At 40.9% G+C, this 26658-nt stretch overlaps 3 protein-coding genes across 6 annotated transcripts in view; 1 reads left to right on the forward strand and 2 right to left on the reverse strand.

Moving 5' to 3' along the window:
- unc5b (unc-5 netrin receptor B) overlaps nt 1-4847 on the forward strand; it is a 58791-nt gene extending 53944 nt beyond the window's left edge. For 2 of the 3 annotated variants that reach the window (XM_054799750.1, XM_054799751.1), the window contains exon 16: nt 488-4847. In XM_054799750.1, coding sequence (XP_054655725.1) covers nt 488-653 — 166 coding nt within the window. In that variant the 3' untranslated portion in view covers nt 654-4847. The remainder of the gene's footprint in view (nt 1-487) is intronic. The other variant, XM_054799749.1, reaches the window with a different exon arrangement.
- On the reverse strand, nt 4239-14634 carry slc29a3 (solute carrier family 29 member 3). Of its 2 annotated transcripts, none has more exons than XM_054799754.1 (7): nt 14485-14634; nt 10894-10970; nt 10501-10820; nt 9276-9358; nt 8683-8909; nt 7307-7469; nt 4239-5666 (listed from the first exon to the last, which is right to left on the reverse strand). In XM_054799754.1, exons 3-7 carry the CDS (start codon nt 10765-10767, stop codon nt 5054-5056), a joined length of 1353 nt encoding a protein of 450 aa, XP_054655729.1. In that variant the 5' UTR covers nt 10768-10820; nt 10894-10970; nt 14485-14634; the 3' UTR covers nt 4239-5053. The 2 variants fall into 2 exon arrangements, with proteins under 2 accessions (XP_054655729.1, XP_054655727.1); XM_054799752.1 differs by having other exon boundaries at nt 10894-10985; nt 14485-14631.
- Nucleotides 14635-18025: 3391 nt separating this feature from the next.
- Nucleotides 18026-24814, reverse strand: psap (prosaposin). The gene is made up of 14 exons (XM_054799607.1): nt 24647-24814; nt 22257-22390; nt 22015-22089; nt 21809-21934; nt 21361-21555; nt 21145-21288; nt 20830-20886; nt 19987-20148; nt 19790-19882; nt 19522-19705; nt 19191-19354; nt 19010-19090; nt 18809-18916; nt 18026-18734 (listed from the first exon to the last, which is right to left on the reverse strand). The coding sequence occupies exons 1-14, from the start codon at nt 24678-24680 to the stop codon at nt 18699-18701; spliced, it is 1593 nt and encodes a 530-aa protein (XP_054655582.1). The 5' UTR covers nt 24681-24814; the 3' UTR covers nt 18026-18698.
- Nucleotides 24815-26658: the final 1844 nt, after the last annotated feature.

Consider the following 26658-nt stretch of genomic DNA (forward strand, 5'->3'; position numbering starts at 1 on the left):
ATACATAATTTAAAAAAAAAACTTATAATTCCGAGAAGAAAATGTACAAGAGGGAAGCTGAAATGAAATAGTTGGAGAAAAAACACTCATAAATGCAGAAAAGAAGCAGAAAAACAGCAGAAATGGAAAAAAACAGCTTTAATTTTACAGGAATAAAGTCAAAACATTAAGAAAAAAGTCATAATCGAATGAAGGAAAAAAAAGTCACAATTTTACAGGAATAAACTATTATTATGGCAAAAAAACATTTTTAGTAGCATTTCACCTACGTTACAAAGCTGAAATGCAGTTTTTTCTTGAGCTACATATTAGCTTTAGCATATCTCCATGTGTGGGTTTAAAAATATGAAAGCGGCCCTTGCATCCTTTCCTTTTTCAGAATGCGGCCCTCGGTGGAAAAAGTTTGGACACCCCTGGACTAGCACTACCAGTAATAAACTTTCTACTGACATATGCTGTCGTTTTCTTTCTTTTGTCCTCTCCTCAGGTATTTGAACTACTTTGCAACAAAGCCCAGCCCCACAGGTGTCCTACTGGACTTGTGGGAAGCTTGTCACCAAGGTGACGCAGACCTGGTCTCTCTGGCGACGGCGCTGGAAGAGATGGGGAAAAGCGAGGTGCTAGTTGTCATGACGACAGATGGGGATTGTTGATTGGCGGAGGAGCGGGAAGGCAAACAGGAGTGAAGATAACGCACCTGCCTATGAATACCTATGTACACGCAGATGTCGCTTTAGTTGCTTGGACATGTGCTCTATTACCTCTTTTTCACTTCACCCACCCGCTTTTCATAACTTGCAAAGCAGTTTCTCCCCTTACCGAGTCAGCAAGTGACCATGTCGATGTATAGGAAACAAAAACAGAATGTACGCACAAAGCGACAACGGCGAACGTGGGATTACTGGCGTTTGAGCGGCAGCATGGAGGCGCATGATTGAACGCCATCTCACCTCGGGCCAGTCGCTTTTTTGTTTTCGTCGCCAATGCAAATCTCCATTGTCGTCGTGGGCGGAAGCAACCCGCGTGCGACCGCCTCGGGCTGCAGACGCACTCAAAACACACGGACAAGGCGGTCATTAATCGGCTCGGATTTGTCGCTGCAGACGAATCAAACGAGGACGGAAGTGTTCTTTGGGCTGTGGGAGAAAGCCTCTGCGCTTATCTCTCCGAGTCGAACCAACGACTCTTTCTATTGGACTAACAAAACGCCTCAAAGCCTCGGCATATATTCATCATTGCAACTTGCAGAAGGGGGGTGCCTCTCTGTAATCTCCTTGATGCTGCGCTCCCATCGACTCTCACAACAAATTGCAAGAGTTTTCTGGTCATCCTTTAAAAGTTTCCTGCGGGGAACGCTCTTTTAAGTTATTATCCATATTGTGGATTGTTTGTCATTGCTGTCCTCTTTAAAGCCGGCCGTGGCGTACATTTAACAACACAGCAGTCGCCGTTTTCTACTTTTATGTGTTTGCATTTCGGTGGAAATCATGACGGGGCTGAGTCGATTAGTTACGCCTTGCAGAAGCAAGGCGGCAAGAGTGTATAACTTTTACCTCAACGCAAAATGTTTCAATCTCGTCATTGTAGCTCATGAAGTCCCTGCCTGTTTGTGTTTTCCTAATCTGCCTGCTTTGTGGTCAGGATTCCTCGAGCTATTTTCGTCAGCAGTGTTAGCGAGGAGGACAAAGAGCACACTCAAGTCTTCATATCTTTGAAATCCCAAAAACCAAAACACTGGCAGTATCACTCCTCCTCAGCAGCGAGTCATGTTGCTGCTTTGTGTGAATGAACTGGAAATAAAATGTGTGTGTGTGTGTGTGTGTGTGTGTGTGTTGGGGTGTGTGTGTGCTGCACAACTCTTGACATCCTACCTTTATTATGTGGAGATTTTGGCTGGGCCACATTAGAAAAAAAACTTGCATTACCCCATTAGATTGCTTGTGTGTGTGTGTGTGTGTGTGTGTGTGTGTGTGTGTGTGTGTGTGCGTGCATCTTGGTAAGTGCTCTATGCAAGTGCAAAAGAAAAAAAAAAAGCATATGGACTTCTTTTGCTTTCCTGGAAGAGTAATTCTATTTTTTCAAATACGAGCATAAAAGACAGGGTTTTTGATTTTGTATCAAACAAAAAACAAGAATGCTTCACTTTTTTTCTGGATGGATTGAGGATGACTATTTAAAAAAAAAAAAAAAGCATAATAGGGTAAAAGTGTTGTACCTTGTGACGTTGTCAACACAACCAGTTCAGCACAGTGCAGGAATGGAAGTGTGACCAGTATTTATTATTGGATCGTTCAATGTAGCTCTGATGTGGTTTTGCTGCAGATGGACTGGACTCCTCCTCGATTGCTCCCCTTCAAAAAGAAATAAGCCTTTCTTTAAATAATAATAATAATTTTTACAAAAAAATTGTAAGAAAAGCAAAAGTATTTCAGTGACATTTTATCTCTGTAAAGTACCAATTGTAAATAAAACAGCTAGCCTTCTTACCTGTAACTAAATATAATTTTTATGCAATAAATTATATTTCTTAGTTTAAAAAAAAGGATTATGTGTGGTTTGTTGTCATTTAGTGAGTGTCTTTTTTTTCCCAGTACAATGTTCCCTCACTCCATCACGATTCACCTTTTGTGGACTCGTTGTTTTGTGGATTTTTTGTGCAATTTTTGTGTTTTTTTTTAAATAGTGTATGAACGCTGTTACAGGCCGAGCCTGGCCCTTTAAGAAGAATTGCATTGTGGGAACCTGAGTGTTGTAGTTCTGTGCTTTAGCATGAGGCAGCTGCGTCTATATTCGCTCCCATTGTCATCTGCGTCCTGATTGGCTGTAGACCATTGTCAATCAATCTCCTTCGTGCCATCTCTACCGTGTGAGCTGCTTGCTAACCGCCAATAAGGTAAACCATAGAAGACACAGAAGAAGCTAACCATGTAAGGAAAATACAACAAGAGGACCAATATTTTTTTATTTTTTGATACAAAAACGCTACAGCCAAACGGCGCCAGTACGAAGAGGCACGGTACGGCCGCAACAGTAGCTTGTGTTAGGGATTATTGTACCTGTCTTCTGAATGTTATATTTGTATTTTAGTTCATTTAGCCATTTTTATACTTGAAAATGTTTAATTTAGTCAAAAAATGTATGTAAAATTTGCTATTTTATGACTAATAGTAGGCCGTACTCAACCCCAAAACAGTGACTTGACACACAGCCATTATTGTCTAAGTAGCTGGCAACACAAGTGAGTCCACTTCACAGTGAACGTGTCCAAATTGCGTCCAAAATGTGAATACTGTATTTAGTGTGTGCATCGTTGTTATCGAGCACTGCCTGTCCTAACTGGGCATGGAATCCTCATCCACGGCTCCATGATGACATCACTGGTGGCGCTGGTGGATGTTAGACACCTTCCAGTCCTCCACATTCTTCTTCAGATTGTTAGAGTTCATGCTGGAGTTCATTCTCATGTTCCTCAATGAACCGCAGCTCCCCTGTGCTGGGAACACTCATGCAGCCCCAGACCATGATGCTGCCACCACCATGCTTGGCTGTAGGCAAGACACGATTATCTTGTTGCTCACTTGTGTTGCTCGATATTTAGACAATATTGACGGTGAGTTGAGTTATTTTCAGTGGATAGCAGGGGTGTTTTTGCTTTACTTTTAACTTTACGAGATTTTTACTTTACTTTTTAAAAAAAAGTAGAATGAAAAAATCTAAAACTACATATGACAATATATGGAAAGCACACTTTGTGTATGCTAGCGGCCTCGCCTCCACCCACCGAGACAGAGACTGCATGACTGACAAAAGGGCTCACTATGTTCATGCGGTTGTTCTATGGAAAGACGCACCAAGGTGCTGAAACCAATGCCTTTTTGGAGGCGAGAAATGAGGAAAACAGACACGCATGCACATGGCAATATGTTGAGGCCAGCAAAATTATTGAGTTCATTTTCATTTATTGTGCGATTATGGTAATTCATTCATTTATTATCGTCCCAGGTCTAGTACCCACTTTTTTTTCTGAATGGGAAATCTTGTCATGTTTTAGCCTCATATTAAATCTATACTGCTATACAAGCTGTACAATGACTACTCTAAGGTATATTCAAGTTCAATTTCTGTAATATTTTCCATTGAGAAGGTACACAGTAATCAACACGGTTGCGGCTATACTGGAAAGAGTTCCATTACTGGAAAGAAAAAATACATTACACACACACACTAGATTTTCTCTTGTATTTTATTAAATTAATATGCAATTCGCACCTGAAGAAGCACATTGAACATTTTTATTTGATATGTTAAAATAAAATCATTTAGTGCCAAAGACGTAAACACAATTGTACCCTGTCTCACACTGAAGACTCCAGTACTTTAATATATATTTAAAAAGTACACTGGTATATCAATATAGACATAAAATTTCATCTCTTGTCTAGAAGTAAAAAAAAAAAAAAAAATCACAATGTACAATTTCATGGCATCCTGCTGTTAAACTACTGAGTTTAAGTCTGCGTTAAAAATTGAAGTCTGGAAAAGAGCAAGAACATGGCCCTCCAAATCTTGCCCTTTAACGCCCTCAACTGGTCAATGTCGGAAGTACACGTACTTTTTCCAGTGGTTCTACGCTTCACTTTGGCAACAGATGAACAAAAATCATTGATGATGAACAATATGCATGTATGTGGATATTATACATGGATTTCACTGCTCGCACACTTACTGTACACTTTAGTGGAGATGAATAAAGTCTTATGATAGACGAGTGTTTAGAAAATGTCGTGGATTGAGACATGTTTCCCTTAAAGCCAATGAAAGAGACATTTTAATAGTATGATTATAATACGAGGTCAGAGTGTTCGGGTGTAGCTCCCATTGTTTGTTTTATAAGCATGCAGAAAGCTCTTTGGAACAAACCAACATTTGTTAAAATGATCCCGGTTGTCTAAATTCTTTAAGTAAGCACTTATTTCTTTTTTAGAACACATGTAGTCAAGTATGGAACACACGTGTATGATGCAACTTTCCTGTGTGTAGTAAAATAAGATAATTAGATAGCGTGCACAATGACAAGGGAAAGAGCGGATCCAACTGCGAGTCCAAGAGTGAGGAAGAAGGACATGACCACTCCCGTGGCCTCTGCCTGCTCTCGGGGAACCACCTTTGGCCCATAGATCATCGGTAGAGTACCCAAGTAGCCATTAGAGAGACCTAGCAGGCAGTTAAAGACCATTGGGTACACATCATGATGGAATAGCACAGTGTGGAGGTGGTCTCTTGGCTGGTAGTTACAGTAGATGATGAGTGGCACCAAGGCGGACCTGCAAAGCACCAGTGAAGGTAGAACTCGACTAGTGGGGCCTGGGATTTGCAGCCAGGCTGTAGCCTGCCTGCCACAGAAGTCTGCTACATTGTACAGGAGGAAACCGGTGAGGGGCACAAAGTAGGTGGTGGTCCATGGGCTTCCGCTGTCCTTGTTGACGGACTGGATGCCAGACGACACCGCAGGGAACACCATGATGGTCACGCAGAACACGTAGAAGACGCTCAGACCAAGGACCCACGTCTTCCTGAGGATTGGCTTTAATGGTGGGATGTGGAATGCTGCGGCTCCTTCATCGCCCTCTCCTGGAATGGTGTATGGGGCGACCATCATGTAGTGTCTGCACAGACGAGGAGGAGACGAGTAGTTAGAATTTAGGATCATAAATAACAAAAGCATGCGTTACGATGAGGATCCCATCAAGTTACACTGTAGAATGAGTTTGACAAACAATTGTTTTGCACATCAACCCCATAGTTGAGGGGTGTCCAAACTTTCCACCAAGGGCCACATTCTGAAAAATGCAAGCATGCGAGGGGCCAGTTTGGTATTTTATATAACAAAATATATATTTTACAAAAGTGAATTAACTAAAAGAGAACTCACAAAGACTTGAGGCAGCTGAAGTCATCAACAAGTATAATAAATCTACAATAATAACAACGATTATGCCAAATTCAACAATATTAAGCAATACTTTTCATTTATTGAGCCAATGTTTCATTAATTGTGCAATTCGGTCAAAATATATTTACTCCAGTATTTTTATATTTAGTCTCAATCCTCCCCTATCCTTATTTAATGCCCCCACTTATTCTAACTTATTTCTTTTCTTTTTCAAGGTCTGTGCAGAGGTTCAACAAGTCAAGTTTTTTTTTAAGACCATAACGAATACAATTTAAGACCTATTTCACATCCATACTGGCAAAAAAGGACAAAGGTCATGAAGGACAATCGGAGGCCCGCGGCACACACACAGCACACTAGCTGGTTGCGCTCCATTCATTCTGACGGGGCTGCACACGTACTCTAGCTCCGTTTTGTACGTAGTTACATTGTAGCATCCTCAAAAATCGAGTAGATGGAGTAAATCCTATGGACATGAAAGAACACTCCTATAGTCACCTTTACACTCCTATTATTCTTTCTTTACACCACACTGCATTGCGAGCTACGGGATCACTGCAGGGACATAAGAGACGGCCACTGCTCCGATTTATTTGTGCTAAATTTAATAAAGGGTGTCAAACAGAGTGGGGAAGAAGGACAAAGTAAGAAGACAAAATCCTACCACTTCCACACAGAATGGGAGGAAAACTTTATTTCACTCTATCATGTCGGACATGCCACGGCAATATTTTGAAAGACAAGTTAGTTCCACGTAGGATTGATCGGACATGACAATATATGACATTACCTTCAGCTGTGGCATGTCGCGATGTAGCGAGGGATGACCGTGTTGGATTTGAGACTTTTTAAGACCCCGCGGATCTATTTTATTGTATTTTAGTTTATATTATGTTACTTCATGGTTTTATTTTATTTTATTCATGAAAACAAAATTTGTGCCTATTTTCTTTTATTATATTTTAACCTTGTGTTCTTGTCCATTGGGGTTAGGTCTTGGCTCTGGATGGGCGATTCTTACAACAAAATGGACTGACTTCACCTTAGGACTCCGAGTGAAATCACCCTTTCATTGTTTGGTGATAAACATGTGAACTAATGATGTTAATGTTCTTGACTGGACTGGACTAGGCTGCTGAATGTTTCTTATCGTGACCATCTTGTGCTGCTGTAACACGTGAATTTCCCCACCACCACTGTGTGACTAATGAAGGATGAACTTATCTTCAGGATTCTAAGAGTGTGAGCTCAACCTCATCTCTGCTATTGAGTATTCACATTTGATTTTGAATGGAAAACTGTGTATTGAGAACGAAAGCCAGTGAATACAAAGCGTCTTAGTTTGCTGTGTACCTTGAAAAGGCCAGCTTAGGCAGAAGCAGGTATGCAAAGATGCAGAGTAGAATGAAAATGTCTGCAGTCAGGAAGTAGGCCAGAGCGCTGTCTGTCACGTCCTCTGCCAGTGCAAGGTCCGCTACTGATGCTAAAGCACTCAGTGTTCCTCCCATGGCCTGGCCTGAGACACAATGTACACGGAATGAACAATGTACCGTACAGATACTACACATGAAGATGAGCAGTGAAAACTGGACATGGAGGCACAATGGTGTGTTCACTTGCATTGCAATATTACATATGTCCTAAAACAAACTCACATTATTAGGAGATACAGTAAATAAATTATTTTACATTTAAAATGATTTTAAAAGACAAGAAACACACACAAAGTAACAACAGGAAAGCTAGAAATGTACTTGCTCACACCTAGGAAGATTCTAATCTTAACTCTTTATAGTGAAAATTATTGTAGTCTATTTATTTTAAATCATTTTAAATAATTAAAATGGCATTTCAACGTTAACTAAAAGTCTCTAAGCAATTATCAGTATATTTATAATAATGATATACAGTACAGTACTAACACAAGCCTGTTACAAGACCACTACACCTGGCGACACAACCATCTACTCTGGAGACCAGATGCCCAAAGATAAATGCTCTGCCTCCTCCACCACTCCATTCAGCATCTGCAAGAACGTTCATCCGAGAAGGTGCAACCTCAGCTGAAGTCATCTGACATTAGCCAGCTCTGTGGGGCAAGCGACTGGAAGTTGGTGGCAGACCTGAACCAAAGGCTCCGTTTTCCATCTGAGATTGGCACAACAAACCTCAAACCATGCCACACCAAACCACATGCTTATGATTTCTTTCTTCACTGGTAATGCTTGTAGTATGTGCATTTCTATCATACTATTTTTAATCGCTGCGGTAAAAGAAATATACAAATAAAATCCCTTTACAATTAATGTAAATGCTAATTAACAATGGCTATTTTTTATTTTCCATTTATTAGTTGTAGGTCTCACTCACACAACTCACACACACTAACTCCCAATGCTGTCCGTAGAGCTAGTGAAGATAGCATACTTCCTGTCTTTTTCAACCGAGGGCCGCATACAGAAAAACTGAAGAATGCAGGGGACCGACTTTAATACATTTTGTGCACTAAAGATTCTAAAAGCAATCCAATGTAGATCCATGATTGCCGAGCTATCTGAACAAAACATCAACATCTTAGCTTTCTGACAAATTGGGGTAATACCTAATAATATATGTCATTATTAATATAGAAATCATTACAATATGCTGAGGGCCAATAAAAAAAACAAGCTGTGGGCCAAAAATGACCGCACTTTGTGGACACCCCTGCTGTAAGTAGTGGAGACTACCTGCTATGAGAGCTTGAGAGATCCTCATGGGGAAGTGGCCGCTGATTCCAAACACGCTGCCACAGAAGACGTTGGAAGCTCCACTGACGATGGCCACGCTGGCAAGTGTGCCCGCAAAGAACTCCACCTTGCAGTGGGAAACGTCCACCTTCACCAGCACCGTGGTCGCCACAAACACAGACAGGATGACAAAGAGAGACGACAGGATGCGCACGTTTGGAGAGACTCTTGAGGCGGGAAAAACAACAGATACAAAAGGGAGCAGAGTGATGACACAGTTCAGTGGCTGTACAGGTATAACACAAATATGATTTAATTGTAAAGAATAATGTTCATGCAGTGGTTTTTTCCAGTTATATGCTTTGTCTGACAGGCTCTACTTTTTCAACTGGCATGCAGGGAACTTAAAATTGAACTTTGCCTGGCAACTGGCAACTAAGAAAATGTACCTGAACAATTCTGTCGCTACTTTAAAAGCTGAAACAAAAAAAATGTAGTTGCAAAGTCCTATGATGACTCACAAGTGATTTTTGTAGTTGTAAAATGAGTGTGTCGTGTCATGTATGTACTGTAGTGGTGCTGATGCAAGTGACCTGTTAACGAAGATGTAGTTGAGAATCAAACACAGCACTGAGGGCACCGTGGAGGCAAATGTGAGGTAGCTTTCAAAGTAGTCCTGTGAACAGACAAAAAAAAATATACAGTGTATATATATTAATGGAGTTGCTTGACAGTTCTCCCCCATCACAATCACAGTGTCACACAAATAAAGGCGGAAAATGTCAAAACCATAAGAGACATTTACTAATGGAGAAACCATGTAGTTTAATTGGCGTGCTCTAAACCAAGGAGATTATACAACAGAAGAGCCGACTTGGCATCCACTTCCGTATTTGCCCTGGGTGGGTTTGGCCACCATGATGGGGGCAGAATCAAGAAAAATTGCATTGAAAACATGTCCTCGGCACACTGCTCAGCCATTAATTGCTCGAATAGACACTCCAAAAGACCAGATTTGTCATTTTTCAAGTTGCCCAAAAACAAAGACGGGTGTGTGTGATAAAAATGCTGGGAGATTTATAACATTGGTTGTTGTAAATAAACAGAACATTGGACAAGACTTAAAGTGTATATTGTATGAGACTCCTATCATCATGAGATGACTATCATCAATTATCATCACACCTTACTATTTGAAAGTGTCACTTAACAATCTTGCTCTCATGTTATCATTATAATACTTATGGCTTGTCTTCAAAACACCAGTTGTGTGTCAAAGTTGTGCAACAGAAACACGTAGCGTGCACAGCTTTAGACAGTGACGCTATCGCAGTAGCACGTAAGCTAGCAGTAGCTCACCAGCTGATGTTGAGTGGTTCACTAAAGAATATTTGCGTCACCTCTTAGTATTTTTAATAAGTGTTTTAAACATGACGCCTGTATTTAATGACAAATGAGCACACTGATGGAGATGTGCTTTGTAAATGAAGTGCAATTTAAATTGCGGAGGCAGTCCGCCGTCCCATACAGCCCACCACCACAGCTTCAAAATATCCTAGGGGAAACCCTGTTATACATACACTTGGTTTCCTAGCTTATAGCCAACATTGTCCAACTGAAGCGTTGGACCAAGCTGTCCTGAAGTCTGGGGGTGTTTCTAATGTTATTCATGTGTTGCAGTGCATTTTGGTGACGTGTCAAAGGACACCCTGCCCAGCCACAAAAGTCACATGCATCCCTTTGACACACACATGCACACACAAGGATTCTATTGTGAATACCGTTTCAGTATAGAGCCCTCCTATTGGTCACACTCACACTGAGGTCAGATCGTTGCTCCTCAGTGCTGTTGCTCATTTTGTAAAGCCAGTAGCTTTTGGCCGTGATGAAGAAGTTCCATGGCAGCAGAGAGCCAATGCCCATCAGGAAGAAGATGATGTAGACCAAACAGCAGCGGTCATCGGGAGAGTAGCGTATGGCCAGGGTCTGATCATCACTCTCCTCATCCTCTGATGAAGTGTGGCTGTCGAGGGGAACTGGTATATAGGCAGAGTTGAGGCTGCTCGTTCCATCCATTTGCACCATTTCTACATGCAGCACTCTCACAAAGATGGGCCAAAAAAGTGTCACATAGAAATCTGCGAATTCGAAGAAGAAAGGCATGTTGAAGTCAAAGTGAAATCAACTTGAAATGTTAATGAAGACGCTTACTTTTAATTGCTTGTCCAGGAAAACAAATGCAGGTATTGGGACCATGGTCTTGGGGAGATTTCTTCAACTTGTACCCACTGTAATGAATAAAGCTGAAATAAGAGAAGAAATTTAACTAATTCCGAACTGTCATTTCTGGAGTATCAGACGCTATTTTTTTTTCATCATGCTTTGAACCCTGCGGCTTACACAGTGATGCGGCAAATTTTTAGTCGCGTTCTGGTCTCGCGACATCTCACGTGCTTCAGAGCAATCGTACTGCACTTTGTAAGTACGCTCTCATCATGGAGAGCACATGGCGTCATGCACGTGATGCAGCTTTCAGGTTGAAGGTGATCGATTTAGCGGCTTGTGCTGGGGTCTGCAGGTAGAGCTTGACGGTGTGGAGCGGTGTCGGGTGGTCTACTGTCACCGGCAGGTGCAAAACTATCTTAATACTATGAATAATAATAATAACGCTGTCAAAAATACAGTGTTGGTTGGTTGGCGCTGGACACAGAAGGATTCAGGGGACCAGCGTTAGCTTTGGCCTTCATGCATTCATTGTTTTTGAGACTGTGGTAGTTTTTCAGGTGGTAAAACAAGTGAGTTGTGTTGCCCTGCGGCATAGACACAACTCTATGGTCCTCTGCATATAATTTATTTTTGGTCAACATCATTGGCCCCAAATCCAAAACACCTCCAGACAATGGATGTGGATCGCTCACAAGGTTCTAGCACTGTACCTCCAAAAGCTGCCGTACTGTCACCCTCTGCTCCTGATAGTCCACTGAAGCCCTAATCGTTGCCCTAATCACCCCCGGTGGTTTGGCTGACTGTTTGTTGTTAAAGTGCTTGATTTGCCTCCGTTTTAAAAGTTAATACCGTTGATGATCATCTTTATTGAATCGTGGCAGCCAAACTTGTGATTGTGATTCAAATTCGATTGTGCAGCTCTAGTACAAAGAGACAGACAAATTATTTGATGGTGAATAGTACGTTATAGCTTGTTTTGTATTTTCATTTCATCTGAAACTGCACAGTATGTTAAATATATAATCATGTCCTGCCATTTATCATTACATTATTACTACACTACACTACATTATTATTAATACATACATTATTAATACTGTACAAAAACAAAAAGAGAACTCGTTACATGCAACGGAAGAATATGCAGTCGTGCATCACCACACTGGGGAAGAACAATGGCGCTTTTGTTCTCCTCTGTTAACTTAAACCTCCATCATGTAGTGTAAGTGTAAGGCTGATTAAGCAGAATCAAAGAAAAGTGAGGGTGAAAATGTAAGTGTAATTAGTAGGGGTGTCTCAAGATCTCACGAGATTGAAACGTGACAAGATTTCTTGTTTAAAAAAAAAAAACTGTCTTGCGATAAGTAATTAGTCATACGATAAATGAAAATGAATTCAATATTTTATATAATGCATATATATAATGCCATGTGCATGTCTGTTTTCCAAACAGGCAAGAAGAGAGTTCACTCTGTGCATTGGTTCATTGGAAAAAAAGTACACAGCCTTCGTCCCGACAGTCAACAATCACTGAGACGTTTGCACACGGAACAGAGCAAAATGATTTGCGCTAACAGAAAGTGTGCTTTGCTAGATTGCAAAAGCGATACTGCTCTTTAATGCAGTTAAAAAACCCAACATTTCAAGAAATGCTCCAAACATTTGCAGACAGTACGAATTGCCTCTGAAAAAGACTTTGTCACAAACGGCAATTCCACAACTTTACAATGTTAAAGATGTAATATTAATGATTCTTATGATTTATCCATCTTCTATGCCGCTTATCCTCACTAGGGCCTGGAGCCTATTCCAGCTGACTTGGGGCAAGAGGCGGGGTACACCCTGGACTGGTCGCCAGCCAATCGCAGGACACACACATTCATACCTATGGACAATTTAGAGTTGACAATTAACCTAACATTCGTTTTTGGAATGTGGGAGGAAACCGGAGTACTCGGAGAAAACCCACGCACACACGGGGAGAACATGCAAACTCCACACAGAAATGCCCAACGGCGATTCGAACTCAGATCTTCCCGATCTCCTGACTATGTGGTCAACATGCTAACCACTAGGCCACCGTGCGGCCATCGTTATTATCATTATTATAATCATCAATAATATTAGTGGGGTGTTTTGCCTCAAAAATGTTGACAATAATATCGTTTAGTGTCAATTTGTCGGACAATAAACATTTCAAAACACACCTGCATTGTTTTGTGACTCGGCTAAATAAAAAAAGTTTGTCCAGGCATTTTTTTTTTCATTGTGTTTTTCTTAAAATGAATGTTAAAATTTTGTCTCATTCTCATGAACCCAATATCATGTATCGTCTCGTCTTGTTGGCTGGGTGTCTCGTGACAACCCTAGTAATTAGACATGGTAACATGCACAGAAAGTAGAGAAAAGCCGACCAACATTGGCTGCATGCTTGGTGCATGCGCTCGACTGTCACAACAATCATCAAGACTAAATACGTTATCTTTGAACATGTGAAAGGATCCGCTCCTATGAAATAGACAGTGATAACGCAGCAGCATAACCGTCTCATTATTTAGACTTCCGCCTCCCGATAAGCCTGTCTCTCCCTCCCTTGCAACGCCCTTTTCAGTGTGAAAGACAACAACAAGGCTAACAGTAAGAGTTGTTGTCTTTTTTTATCAATTCCATTTAATTATTCTAGTTTATTACTGTATTTTATATGTCCTCCATGTCACATGCTCTGTGTGCAGTGTGAGTGACGTAGGTGTTAATTTCGGCATAATTTAGGTACAAGTTCCCATTAACAACGCCTGAACGAAACAAAACTCATCCATAGACCGAGTCAAACTGTGCCCTACGACTGAGTGGCGACCAGTCCGGAGTTTAGTTTGCCTGTCACCCGTGGTCGGCTGGGATAGGCTCCAGCTCACTGAGAATTTTTAACCATGAACCGTCACATATTCACAAACACTTTAATCTCTAGAGGGATGATTCTCAACTGTGTGTGACTCCAGAGCTTATGAATCGTTACAGGTCCTTCTTGGAAAGCACTCTCAGTTGTGATGATGAGGAATGTGACATCAACTAATTGTTTTTTTTTCCTCATTGTACCAACTGCATGTGTGGACCGCCTGGCCTCAAGGCTGTGACAACAGTGTGTGAGGGGGACGCCAATCCAAGGGCAGCAAGCATCACACACACAAGGTAAGTCACGGTGCATCCCCAGAATTTAAAGTGGAAGGGGGTCTCACTATGAAATGAAAATAGCAAGGAAGCACATAGAAAACCACAAGCGGTGTATGTATATAATGAGGAAGCAGTTTCTTCACATGACACGACGCCTGGAAAAAGCAATGACAAGCATACTAACTCAAGCCTGCAGACGAAGCACTTTCAGACTTTGGAAAGGTTTCCACTGAGTGAGGACAACTGCGTCCACATTTCACACAAAATGCTGTTGTGCTCTTTTAAGTACGATGCTAATGTGCTGGTAGTTTTACATCGACAAAACTAACTAGCTAACACGTTTGGATACTACACTCTCACACATACAGGTAACCCGTTTGACGCTGTTACATAAATATACAAACATACCTTATGTTGCCCAGTCCTTCACTGTTCCTTGTGTGTTCTCCTGTCACGGAGACACAACTATCCTTCTGTTCTCACGCATTTTCTGTTCAAGCGTGGCGACAAACAGGAGACACAAGAACGAATCCATTCCGTTGACTAGCAACATCCATAACATTTCCGGTGTGTCTTTTCAGAATAAGACCTATTAAAACGGATTGCTCTTCAACACTGTCTAAAACATGAATTGTTCACGTAGGAATTTTCAACAATATACTCACAATGTTTCTTGTAACGATATAAAACAACATAAAACCGAACACTGGATACATTTGTATGACATAATCGCCGCTGTAGCACCTTATGTTGCACTGGTGGGAGAGATCCGGTGGCGATGTTCTAAAATAAATTATTTAATTTAATCGTTTAACGACGAATTAAAAAAAATGTGGTTCAATTATGTTTTTTGTAATGGTTTCAGTTTGACTGCTCTTAACCTCCTTAGACCCATAAAATATTTGTAATAATAGTCTTGGGTGAAAACAATATGCTACAGTAGTTATTGTCAGAAATGTTTGTTTTGTTTTGGTATTTTAGTAGTCTTTGGCGGTGCACAACTGTATTAGTGTCAATTCTTTCATCCATCTTTTTTTTCGACGGTTTTGGTAAGAGGAGCAAGACTTTTCTAAGTAAAACAAATAGAAAGTATGTACAATGTAAAGGGGTTTAAAGCTCTACTTGCTCTACTTGTTTTGGGAAATATTCAAATATTACACTGTTATAATACTGTTTTATCAACACTGACCATGAAAAAAACCCTGAAAACTGTCACTTGAACTTGAATTTTTTGTTTGTTTGGCATTTTGTAAATTTCACGCCCCACTTTTTTATGTCTACCATATTTTGAACGATACGGCAAGTTTTTCTTCTTACAAGCATGCATTTCTGCATCTTCATGTATTTGTCGTATCAGCCGTCTTCATCATTTCAAAAGTAGAAGCAATTAATGAAATAACTAATTACAATACTAAACTGTATTGTTGTTATAGCCTAAAGTCCCTTCAAAATAGCTCCAGCAAAATGTCGTCGTAAAAGACATTTACTACTGTAGTAACTAGTAAATTAATGCACATGAACTTGTCCCTAAATTCTGGGTCAGAATAAGAAATATGGCTCTGCATAGATTTTTTTTCAATTTTATAAGACATTAAATATTTTCGATTACAATATTTGTAACCATCTTGTTCATGCCCAGGTCATACTTCCACATATGTGCAATGTAGCCAATAAAGAACAGCAGACGTGACTCACTAAATGAATACTGTATCTGCCTTAACTTCTTGGTATGAAATGTTCCAATTCATTTTCAATCACTTCAAACATGCAATGTGCGTTCAGTCCACTAGATGTCGCCAAAGTTTACATTTAAACCAACTCATTTAGTCCATACAAATGTTATAACTTCCGTAAGCTATACAGTACAGTACTTGTTGTAATAAAGATACGTAAAATACAAATGTATTGCATTACTACATATATTAATATTCATTTTTAAAATAACCCTTCAATTTACCTCGTATATGCTCAAGTGTACGCAGTCATCTGTATCTTGACAGTGCTGCAAAGGTAATTGTGTACATGTGAGAGAAGCTTTCACAAAAATAATTTGTAGTATTAATAGCATTAACATTTCACGGCATATTTAATTTTCAAAACACTGGAACTTTTTTTTAATGCAGCAATGATAAGCACTGTCATTATCCCCACTTGCATTGATATGTTCAAATAAATTAAGAAATAGCCCTTTTTTATCATTTGCATGAGAAGGACTTAGCAATTATTTCTTGCTGATGAAACAAAATCTGTTAATGCACTCAAGTTGACTTTGTCAAGTTCAATATTTTGAATTGAGTTAAGTTGGTCCAACTAACGTCAGTTTAGTGGCCTGCCACGGTGCAATAAAATGAAAAATGAACGTATCTGTGAGGTCTTGTGGTGCACGTGTCTGGATCCCAGTATGCAGAGGGGAAACAAATGTGAGCACAACAGTCTTTAATTGCTTCTAATGCAGCTCAGGAACACAAGACGACAAAGCCAAGGAAAGCAAAAGGGCATCGCGGAAAAACTTGAGCAAAATGAATTCCAAAAACACAAACACAGGTACTGCAGAAGAACCAGGCTGGACTGGATGGCACAGGGGATGACCAACAGCAGCAGGAAGAATCACCGAGTGCCATACAGTTGCCACAGTGAGTAAAAGAGTATAAAAAGGGGGATGACAATGAGGGACAGCTGCAAGCCTTGGCATTTTGCATTGTTGGCGCTTAAGGCAGTTCTAAGTTGAGGGTGAAATTGGCTGTTCATCAGCTCATCAAAAGTTTAAGACCAAAGCGAAAAAATAAAACAAACCAGAAAATAGAAATGAATGTTTTAAAAGGACTCAGTAATAAGCAGCTGCGTCATTCTTGTTAAATCACCTCCAAAATTTGTTTGTGCATGCTTGGTGCCAGTATTTCCAGGAGGTTAGTGGGAATGTTGCTCCTTGTAGTGAAGATGGCTTCACGGAGGTTATCCACTGTCTGGAACTTATGTCCATTTTTCTGAACTTCCCTTGCCATCCATCCCCAAATGTTCTCAATTGGGTTTAGATCATGGGAACACACAGCTGACGGTCTAACACAGTGAGGTTTTTGCTCTGGAAGCAGTCCTTTGTCAGGCGGGCATTTTGTACTGCAGCGTTGTCCTGTTGAAAAACCCAGCCATTACCACACAGCCGAGGGCCTTCAGTCACAACTGATGACCCTTGCAGCATCTCAACATAGCCAGCTGGTATTTGACGCTCCTGCACAACCGGAAGCTCATTGATGATGATGATGCCCCCCCCCCATTGTGCCAAGTGGGCAGATAGGAGCTCCTTGTCATTCCAGTAATATTGGAAATAATCAGGACTGTCAAATTTACACGTTTTCTCTCAATTTTGTGGCCTTGCAGACAAGGCCTTTCTTAAAACCCTTCGCTCACAGATGCCGTCTGATGGGTATTTGACCGCACTTGGCACCAGTAACAACCCAATTTGGGCCGAGGATTGTCCCGTGTTTTGACAAGACAGCCAAGAAGATCTCAGGGTGGGTGACATTTTTTTTTGGCTCTACCACTTGAATTTTGTTCCATAACTCTCAGGATCTGTTAAGACGTTTTGAAATGACTGAGTGCGTCCTACCTCAGCAGCAATGAAACTCTGAGACACCTTATGCATCTCAGCAATCAGACCACATTCAAAGAGAGAAAGCTTTGTTGCCTTTGCCATCAAGAGATCATGACATTGAATCCACATTTTTGTCAACTTAACTTTTGATCAGTTGTTGAACAGCGTATTTCACGTTAACGGTTGTTCGCAATAAATTTCTTACTCAAACATTTATTGTCACACTCCCATTTCTTCTTTTTGCATTTTGAAGCTCTGCTTAGAACCTTCCTTGAGATCCACCAGTGCAAAATGTAAATTCTTGCAATTTTTCCATCTGGTCTTAAAATTTGAATCAGGAGTGTATAAAATGACACTCAGTTGCAGTGGGTTGGATTATTTTAATCGTTAAAATTTCCAGATCAAACATCAGCTGGCTCAGGACATAAAAGGAGAACACAAGATGCTTTTGTGTATGTTAGAAAAAGCTACCGCTTACAAACTGTTGGGAAAGTGCAAACAACGGGAGGAACACTCCAAGGCCATCTCATTACCTTATATCATCACCTCCTTAAAAAAACAATTCACAATAAAACATTCTGACTGACAAAGATCAACATTTGCTTCAGAGGAGAACACACTGCTAAAGGTTATATCTGTCAGTCATTCTTACTACAGCTTCTGTTAGCGCTCACTGAGAGAGAAAAGCCCCAACAGCCACCTGCTGGCTCTGGACTCTGCACTACATGTAAAACTTGACTTTTGTTATTACATATAAATCAGACCCGGCAAGCAGGACACAAAAATTCAACTTAAAGATGCTAAACTGCAAAACATTACAGTGGTTAACTGTCCTGTTTTCAGAAAGCAAGCCAGTATACATGTAACTAGCCCCCAGCCACAGAGGGGGAAGACAGTCCAGGTCACTCACAAATCATATCAAATTAATTTAAACAAAACGTAGAGAAATGAACAAATGGTTGAAGTAGGAAGCAGCAATGCAGTTAATTCCCTAAAAAAAAAAAAAAAAAAAAAAGGTTTGTGCTGATGTCTTCTATGCCCAAACATGGCGCCTGCAGTGAGCCACAGCCTGAAAGAGAAACAGGTGTCAAGATCATCTTGACAAGTGTAAAGCTATTAAATTCTGTGTCCCATATGACTCACATCGCATTGGGTAGCTGTTTCAATACTCCTGCACCAGAATGAAGGTCCCAAGCTGCACTGCTCGGGTCCCAGCAGCCTGCGCACTGCTTCAGGACAAGCACCCACTTTCTATAAAACACACACACATACACGATTCTTCACCTGCCCACAGCAAAGTTTCCTGACCTCGAGCTGAAGATAGTTTTGTATTTAAGTACTCACCATGCACACAAAGTCAGGGTCGAGCATCTGAAGCAGTACCTGCACAAGCACGGGCTCATACTGTTCAACCAGCTGGTCACACTGTTGACACACAGACACGCACGGGTTATTCCAACAATCAGATCGAAAAAAAGAAGTTCCAAGATTACACAAAGGGGGTGTAAAGTGTGCATCTCATGACCTCCTTCTGGTAGGAGTCGGGCAGGAAGCTGCAAACTTTCCTCACTGCCTCTTCAATCTGCGCCTCAGTTGCATTCTTTTCCAGGATGCCGTCGATGTAGGAGACAGCCATCTTGCACACCTCGCAGTAGCCACCAGCTTTGAAGGCAGTCACGTCAAGGGCAGCTGGGGAGAGAAGTTAAATGCTCTTGTTCTACTTCTAGACTAGAAAAATTGGACATAATTAAATTATGAAAATCTGAGTACATGTCCTGACCAATGTAAATTAAAATGGGCTTCACGTTGAAAAATAAAGATTTATTCGTCCAATGCAGAGAAGAGTAAGGACTTACTGACAAATGCACGCTTGGCATCATTGCACAGCGCCAACACAGTGCAGACTGTCTTGGGGTCAGCCTGCTGCACTAGCAGCTCAATGATGGCCTGTCCGTATGTCTCAATCAGGTCCTTACACTGGCTTGTCAGGCTGGATGGCAAAAATGTGCAAACCTTCTCCACAGCTTGTATCACCTCCTCCTGGAACAATGGTAGAAGATTGGTCAAAGTGTGTGGGGGGGAGACTACAACAACATTGTGTTCAGCTAGGGGTACGCAGCCTACCTCAGTTGTCTGATCTTCCAACATGCTTTCTAACTGCTTCATCACAAACTCACAGATTGCACATGTTGGGGAATCACGAACCCGCACCATACGCTAGAACACAAAGACATATTGTGTAAATGTCTATATACACAAGTCAACTGTACTAGTACATTAGATCTTATCCAAAAGTGGGGGGGAAAGGCATCAACGGTTACTTTTGCAGACTTGGCAGATTCCACCTTGGTGGCAGGAATAAGACTGACAGCAGGCAAGGTCTTGGCAGCAGGTAACATTTTGGCAGGCTGCAGCTTCAACATGGGAGTGGACTTCTCCATGGCACTACAGAACCCAAAACGGGCACATGCATCTTTGGGATTCTATGGACAGAAGAAAAATAAATCAATAAAAGGACAGGTCTATATACCTTGCTGTAGTGACACACAAATAACATTGGGTAGTGTACATCTGCACAGCGGTATTTAACAACATTAGCCCAGCTTCTCAAGCCAGAACACCAATGTACAGCAAATTAAAACTCACACAAGTCTCAGCATTCGGTCAAACAGGACAACGCTCAAGAACATGTCACATACATACGTTCCATTTGCTCAATCCATCAGGACACACAATTGTAAAATGTGCAGATGAAGGTTGTTAAAAGCATCCAAATGTAAAAGGTTAAGTATAGCAGTGCACATCCAAACCATGTGCATCTCTACATTGTGGGGGGTAAGTCACACTAGCACTAAACAGGGCTAAGGGGTTAAAAAGGCTACAGGCTGGACACACAAGACCTACCTGTTCCTGAGAAGCAGCACAGAGCCAAAAGGGAAGGAAAAAAAACAATGGAATACATGAATGAAGGAAACTCAGTTATGAGGGGGGGAACTGAAATGTAGAGGGGAGAGCAATTTGAAGGTGCAAAAGGTGTCAGCAATATGAAAATTGATTCAGTCTTCTTAGTTTTTAGGAATAGACGTATTGGAAATGTTGCTTAAGTATTTTTATTTGATTTATTTATTTATTTTTTAAAAATCACTTCACGTGGGAGAACTCACCATGGACAAAAGCTGCTGAACAGCGAGGGTGCCATACTGGCTGATATACTGCCTGCACTGCATGGAGGGGAAAAAAAAAAAAAAAAAAAGTCAGTGAGAAATCTTGGGAGGAGAGCAGTGAAACCACCAACTACCAACATTACCAAGAAAAATACAGCTTTTGAAGCTTAATTTACAAAAAAAATGTTTAACATTTTAAAATGACAGTGGTTAACTAACTTTTTACATGCATAAGGGTCGGCAAAAATGTTGCTTTAACCTTGCTTTAAAATTGGGAGGAGTGTAAAATAACTGACAACCAATTCTGGCACTTACCATGTCAGACAAACCGGGTCCCATCGCCTCACACTTTTCCTCAATTTTCTCAATGAGAGAGTCTATGTATGAGGAGTTGGCCTTGGCTTCGGCTTGTGCATCAGTCAGGAACTTGATGCAGTCCTGGCACACATCACCAGCTCCCTAAGGAGAGAGAAAGAGGGGAAGCAATGTTTAATGATGGGTGCTGATGGAGTAAAGTAATTGATAGTGTACCTCTACTGGAGTTTCGGGTTTGGGGGTCTCTTGTGGGTAAAGGAGCTCTGGCACATTGAGGAGAAAAGGTGCTGCTTGCCGGGAAAGGTCAACTTGCGGGATCTCGTTGGACAGGAGCTGTTCATGAAGCTCAGCCAGGGCCATCTGCTGGGAGCGACACAGGCCAATAGCTCCACAAGCCACACCGGGATCCTCCTGAAACGTAAAAAAAAAAGGGGGGGGTATCAAACGCATGGAAGACCAAGTTCTTGTAAGTTCATCAAAAAAAAAAGGTGATTTGAAGCAAAGCTGCCTATCACAAGGTTCCATATTGCACAATGACTTCTGTTTCTATTTAAACTTGAATCCAGTTCCCCATTAATAGCCCACAGTCAGCTCTTTGCACTTCACTGACAAGACATTTATATTTCTATGTACAAGTGAATCAGTATGACATGCAATCCCTCACCAGCTCCCCAATGATGATTCCAATGACAATGGGGTAGTAATTGTCAACCATCTCCTTGCACTCTGCGCTCAAACCTTTGTCAGGAATGAGCTGGCAGGCCTTTTCCATGTAGCCAAGAACTTCAGCCTGCAATCACATGATCAAATAATACATCTTGTGGGGGTGGGATAGGTACAAAAACATGTAAAATTATTTATATTTGTCACCTGTGTTGCATTGTTCTTCAAAACCTGTAAGACCACCATGACTATCTCTTTACACAAGTTGCATGGCACACTTTTCTGGAAACAGACAACAGGACACAAGATATCGACTTATTTTTAATGGCACTCTTGTAGATAATATAATTTGCTAAATACTTTGATCTGATATTAGAACTTCCTATTAGTAAAACTAGTAAACGCAGGCAATGTTTCATATAAATGGAAAACGGAAGCTGGAGTCTCACCATCTGGGGTTTGTTCCATACGTTCTGCTGGCAGTGAGTCACCGCTCCACAAAGAGACGCAGTCTTCACGTTCTGACACCAGTAAAGGGGTCCACGAGCACACTGCCCCGTGCCCAGGAGAGGGGTGGCCACAGCTGCAAAAAAAAGAAAAAAAAATTAAGACCAACATCACCCATAGGTAATAGCTTTGTTTGTAGATTATTCTCTTCCAAACCATTATTTTCTTGTTTTAGGTTGTTAACTTGACTAACCTGCTGTCCTGTGTGCAGATGCCCGTTTTGTTGGCATTTTTGATTTAGCTAGAATGATTTGATTTAGGGAATGCAAATTACGTAATCCTTTAGATTACTGCAATTTGCTACTTGCACTTAAAGACTACAATTCATATACCATTCAAATAATACTACAATATAATTGTACATATGTATATTTGTATTTTCATTCATTAAGCCATTTTTATGCTTGACAATGGCAGAAAACATGCAACATTTGCTTCAATATGTATATATTTGACTAATAACAGGCTGTATCCAACCACAAAATGGTATGATTTATCAATATAGTTTTGAAAAACCGTGACAGTGCGAAGCCACAAAAGTCAAACCGTGATGTGGCGAGGGACAACTGTACTGTCATTCAATACTTCAAAGTCAACCACCGTCTGTGTTGAACTTTGGAGGTGCATACTCAGTTTTTAAATAGCATTCCGGGTCAATACCCAGGGAATGAAATCGCAAGCAGACTTGAGTAACAAACACGCACCAACCTGTCAACAGGAATCAGTTCAGTCAGCACAACACAGGATACACAGAGTGTATCGCCACGTTACAAAAGGCACCAGACAATGACAATTACATTTATAAATGTTTTACCATGGTGCCAGTTTGAACCTGGAACACATTCATTCATTCATTTCCTATGGGTTGAATCGGTTTTGGAATATTCGTCAGAGGTCAACCAGCCTAACCAAACTGTGTTCAACCTGAGGTGGTTCCAATGCATTTTAAAAAGGGGAGGCAACAATACGAATACAGCAGTGTTATGTATGCGCCAGACCAAAATACTGTAATGAGTAGCAAATGTGAAAGATTAGTAAAAGATGAGCTTCTTCAAAGATCAAAACCTTCCGGAAACCCTACCCTGCCCTGCCCTGCCCCCCGCCCCCTTCCACTGAGTCTACTGACCAGTCAGACGAAACAAGCTGTTCTGGAATCACAGTATAAAACGTTCCAACTTCAAAATAAAATGAACACTACTACAGCATGTGCTTTTACAAGTTCAGCAACGACAACAGCCTTTATTCTCTACATTTTGTATGTAGACAGTTGAATACAATAAAAAAGGGTTTTTAACTAAAAGACAGTGAACATCTTGAAAGGCCACCAAGCCTTTTGAATTGACTCATTTCAGAAGATTTTCTGCACCAAGCGAATGCAAGAATGTGAAAGCTCTAAGTACACATAACAAAACTTTATCCGCAAAAGATAAGTACTGTACACAAGAAGCCTACATGCCATTGATTGTATTCAAGCAGTAAACACTAATTGCAATGTTTTGTTTCAAGAGCCAATGTTTTACTGGAACCAAACTAACGATAAACCGGCTCCTTATATAGTACCGTAATTTCGGCAGAAGACCACTTTGTCAAAAAAACAAAAAAGAGCGTCACCTTAGGGAAGGCTGAAGTGCACATTTAGGAATAGACCAAAAGCAGAATTAAAAAAACAGAAGTGCCTAAACTAAAACTGTGCAGGGATGTGATACTTTAAAAAAGATGAAACGAAAATGTGTGGTTAGGCTTTTTAGAGAACTCAACGAAACCTAAATTAGCGACAGGCTCACGCGGAATAAGGTCAGGTTACATTTGTTTACAACAAATCTTTCCTTACACAGGTACACATGTATTAGTACAGAAAAAACGACCCAATTAAACAATCCATGTAATAAAATGAATACGGCAGCTAGTCGTAGTTTAATCTTCATTAGTTACACCGAAAACAGAAACAAAGCTATAATGAGGGCAAGACTGGGCTGCTAACTAGCTATTGGCGTTCATGCTAACAATGCTATCTCAACAGGAAGTGCCGACGATCAATCGTCAAGAGCACAATATTCCCAAATTATTCACACAATTACCAAATGCGCTTCGACGATTTTTTTATTATAAACAATATATTTGAGTGGGTGACAGTAGCCGCTTAGAAGAATAACATTTGACTGGTGTTTACCAAAGCTACTCTAAGACGCTTCCGCCTTTTTCATGTTAAATAGCTGGCAGTAACTCGACTAAAAAGCCGATCATGTGATCTGACGTTCTACAAGAACGTATATATTCTACTTGAACATATGCATAACACCCATGTTGATTTTATTTAGTGTTCAGACATTACCTGACGAGACGAAAAGGAGGCTTAGAAGCAGCATGACTCCGCTCTTTCACTCTGACGCGCTGAAGGTGCAACGAATACAAGCTGCAGGCTTTCGTCGAAGCCTAAATAGAGTCTCACTGTGAGTCAGCTGACCACTCAGCATAACATGTGACTCAGTGTCACTTGACTAGTGACCTCCGCCAAGGAGGCTCTGTCTTGCTGTTTGTTTGCTTCTAGTGTGCAGGATTACTACTTATCCGATTTTCACAAAACCTTTGGAAGGGTGGATGATTACATTTGGGAATGCATGATTGATTTTACTTTCGTTATCATTGTGAGATCGCACTACATTATGCAATCTACATGTTCTAAATGGGACAAGAGTTACATTAATTAGTTTATTCTTTGTAATTTCTCAGTAAATTAAGCAAGAGGCCCCGTAGAAAGAATCATTTATGGTTAAACTACCACCATAGATACCGTACTAAAGGTTCTGTATTACACTACAATATTTTTCAACAATTTGAAATAAGTCTCACAACCTGTGTCATCGCTCACTTGTTTGCGAGCTAGCTTATAAATGAATCCTCTGTTTGAAGCAGGAATACTGCAGCAATATGTTTTAACAATGATGCAAAAATGCTACAGTACCGCAGAATGGCGGCAGGACGAAAAGGCAGGTCACGTGAAATATGCGTGAGTCGCTTAATAATTTCTTAATTTCGACCTGTAGGTTGCTCATTAAAATTCAAACAAAGGTTTCAACTTTTGTGAGACAAATGTGGGAAAATGTCATTGCCTGCCTGAGAAAAGTGTATAAAGTGAATGGTGAGGGGTTTTTACAGCCTTAAAACATATATAATAATTGTAAATATAAATATTGCGGGCTATTTTGGGAACCTATCCCCCGCGATAAAACAGAGAACACTGTACAGTATACTGTAACGCTGCACTTGCCCAACTTGATGGATACCATATATCACATACAATAGCTTCACTTTAAAGAATGGGATGGAGGCCACAAACATTAGCAACACTAGCACAGCTATGTGAGCTAAAGTGCTAACATGATGGTCACATTGTAAAAAGCTATCATACTAGTTTAGCCTATTAGCGGAAGAAAAAAATTATAAAACAGCTCCTATGTATAGCTGACTGACAGATTGTTGGCAGAGCTCCAGACATTATTTTAAGATGCGTAGCAAAGCCTACTTTGCGACACTGTCCTCTGTGAAGTGGTGTGTATGTATGTAACGGATGCCAGCCTGTGAGGCTGTGCAAGTGTACGTTGGTAAACCTCACTCCCTCTGCCTTAAGAGCTGCGCTGAACACACGGTCGACAGCCCGGGCTTTTGGCCGTGTGGTCAGCGCTCTCGCCTCCCATTGCGAAGGTCCTGTGTTCGAACCCCGGTGCGAAACAGGGCGGGTTACATGTAACCTTCCTGTTTCACACTGCTCGCGTCAGGGATCGAACACAGGACCGCAAGAATGGGAGACAAGAGCACTGACCAGTGGGCCAAAAGTCGATCCAGCGTTCAGCGCAGCTCTTAAGGCCAAGGGATTGAGGTTTTACCAATGTACACTTGCGCAGCCGCACTGGCTGGCATCCGTTACATGTATACACGGGGCGGGCTCGTTAGTATCATGTATCATGTTAGTATCATCATGAGGAAGGAGGTTTTTCCTTCATAACGTCATGAATACCCGGACCTTCTAAACTTTCCTCGTCTCAAAAGCAGAGCAAACAAGTGAGGGAAATAATAGATTTTTCTCATGTGTGGCGCTCATAAACAGACTCTTGGGACACATACTACTGTTATAACAAAATGAACAAGTCAGTTTTCCATAATAGGGGACTTTTAACTGCTGTACAGGCAACATTTCACGCAACAGTTGAAGTTTTTGGTCTTAACTGTCTTGCGTGTAAAAAATAAATCAACCCCTGTTGATAAAATGGGTAAAACAAAACACACATGCACGCATATCGCATATTTTCTATTATTCAAACATCTGTTCTAGCAGTCCATCACAGA

This window comes from Dunckerocampus dactyliophorus, chromosome 14, assembly GCF_027744805.1.
Source record: "Dunckerocampus dactyliophorus isolate RoL2022-P2 chromosome 14, RoL_Ddac_1.1, whole genome shotgun sequence".
Classification (NCBI taxonomy): Eukaryota; Metazoa; Chordata; class Actinopteri; order Syngnathiformes; family Syngnathidae; genus Dunckerocampus; species Dunckerocampus dactyliophorus.

Bases quoted from the DNA above. Each gene is read 5' to 3' on its own strand.
- slc29a3 (XM_054799754.1), bottom strand. From the start codon at position 10,767: ATGGTGCAAATGGATGGAACGAGCAGCCTCAACTCTGCCTATATACCA. The intron at 9,359-10,500 runs GTGAGTGTGACC...GTCTGTTCACAG, and splicing joins AGCAACGATCTGACCTCAGT to GACTACTTTGAAAGCTACCT. The intron at 8,910-9,275 runs GTCACTTGCATC...TCCCGCCTCAAG, and splicing joins AACTACATCTTCGTTAACAG to AGTCTCTCCAAACGTGCGCA.
- psap (XM_054799607.1), bottom strand. From the start codon at position 24,680: ATGCTGCTTCTAAGCCTCCTTTTCGTCTCGTCAG. The intron at 21,289-21,360 runs GTACACTATCAA...CTCTCTCCTTAG, and splicing joins AACCCGAAACTCCAGTAGAG to GGAGCTGGTGATGTGTGCCA. The intron at 20,149-20,829 runs GTGAGTTCTCCC...TTCTGTCCATAG, and splicing joins TTCAGCAGCTTTTGTCCATG to AATCCCAAAGATGCATGTGC.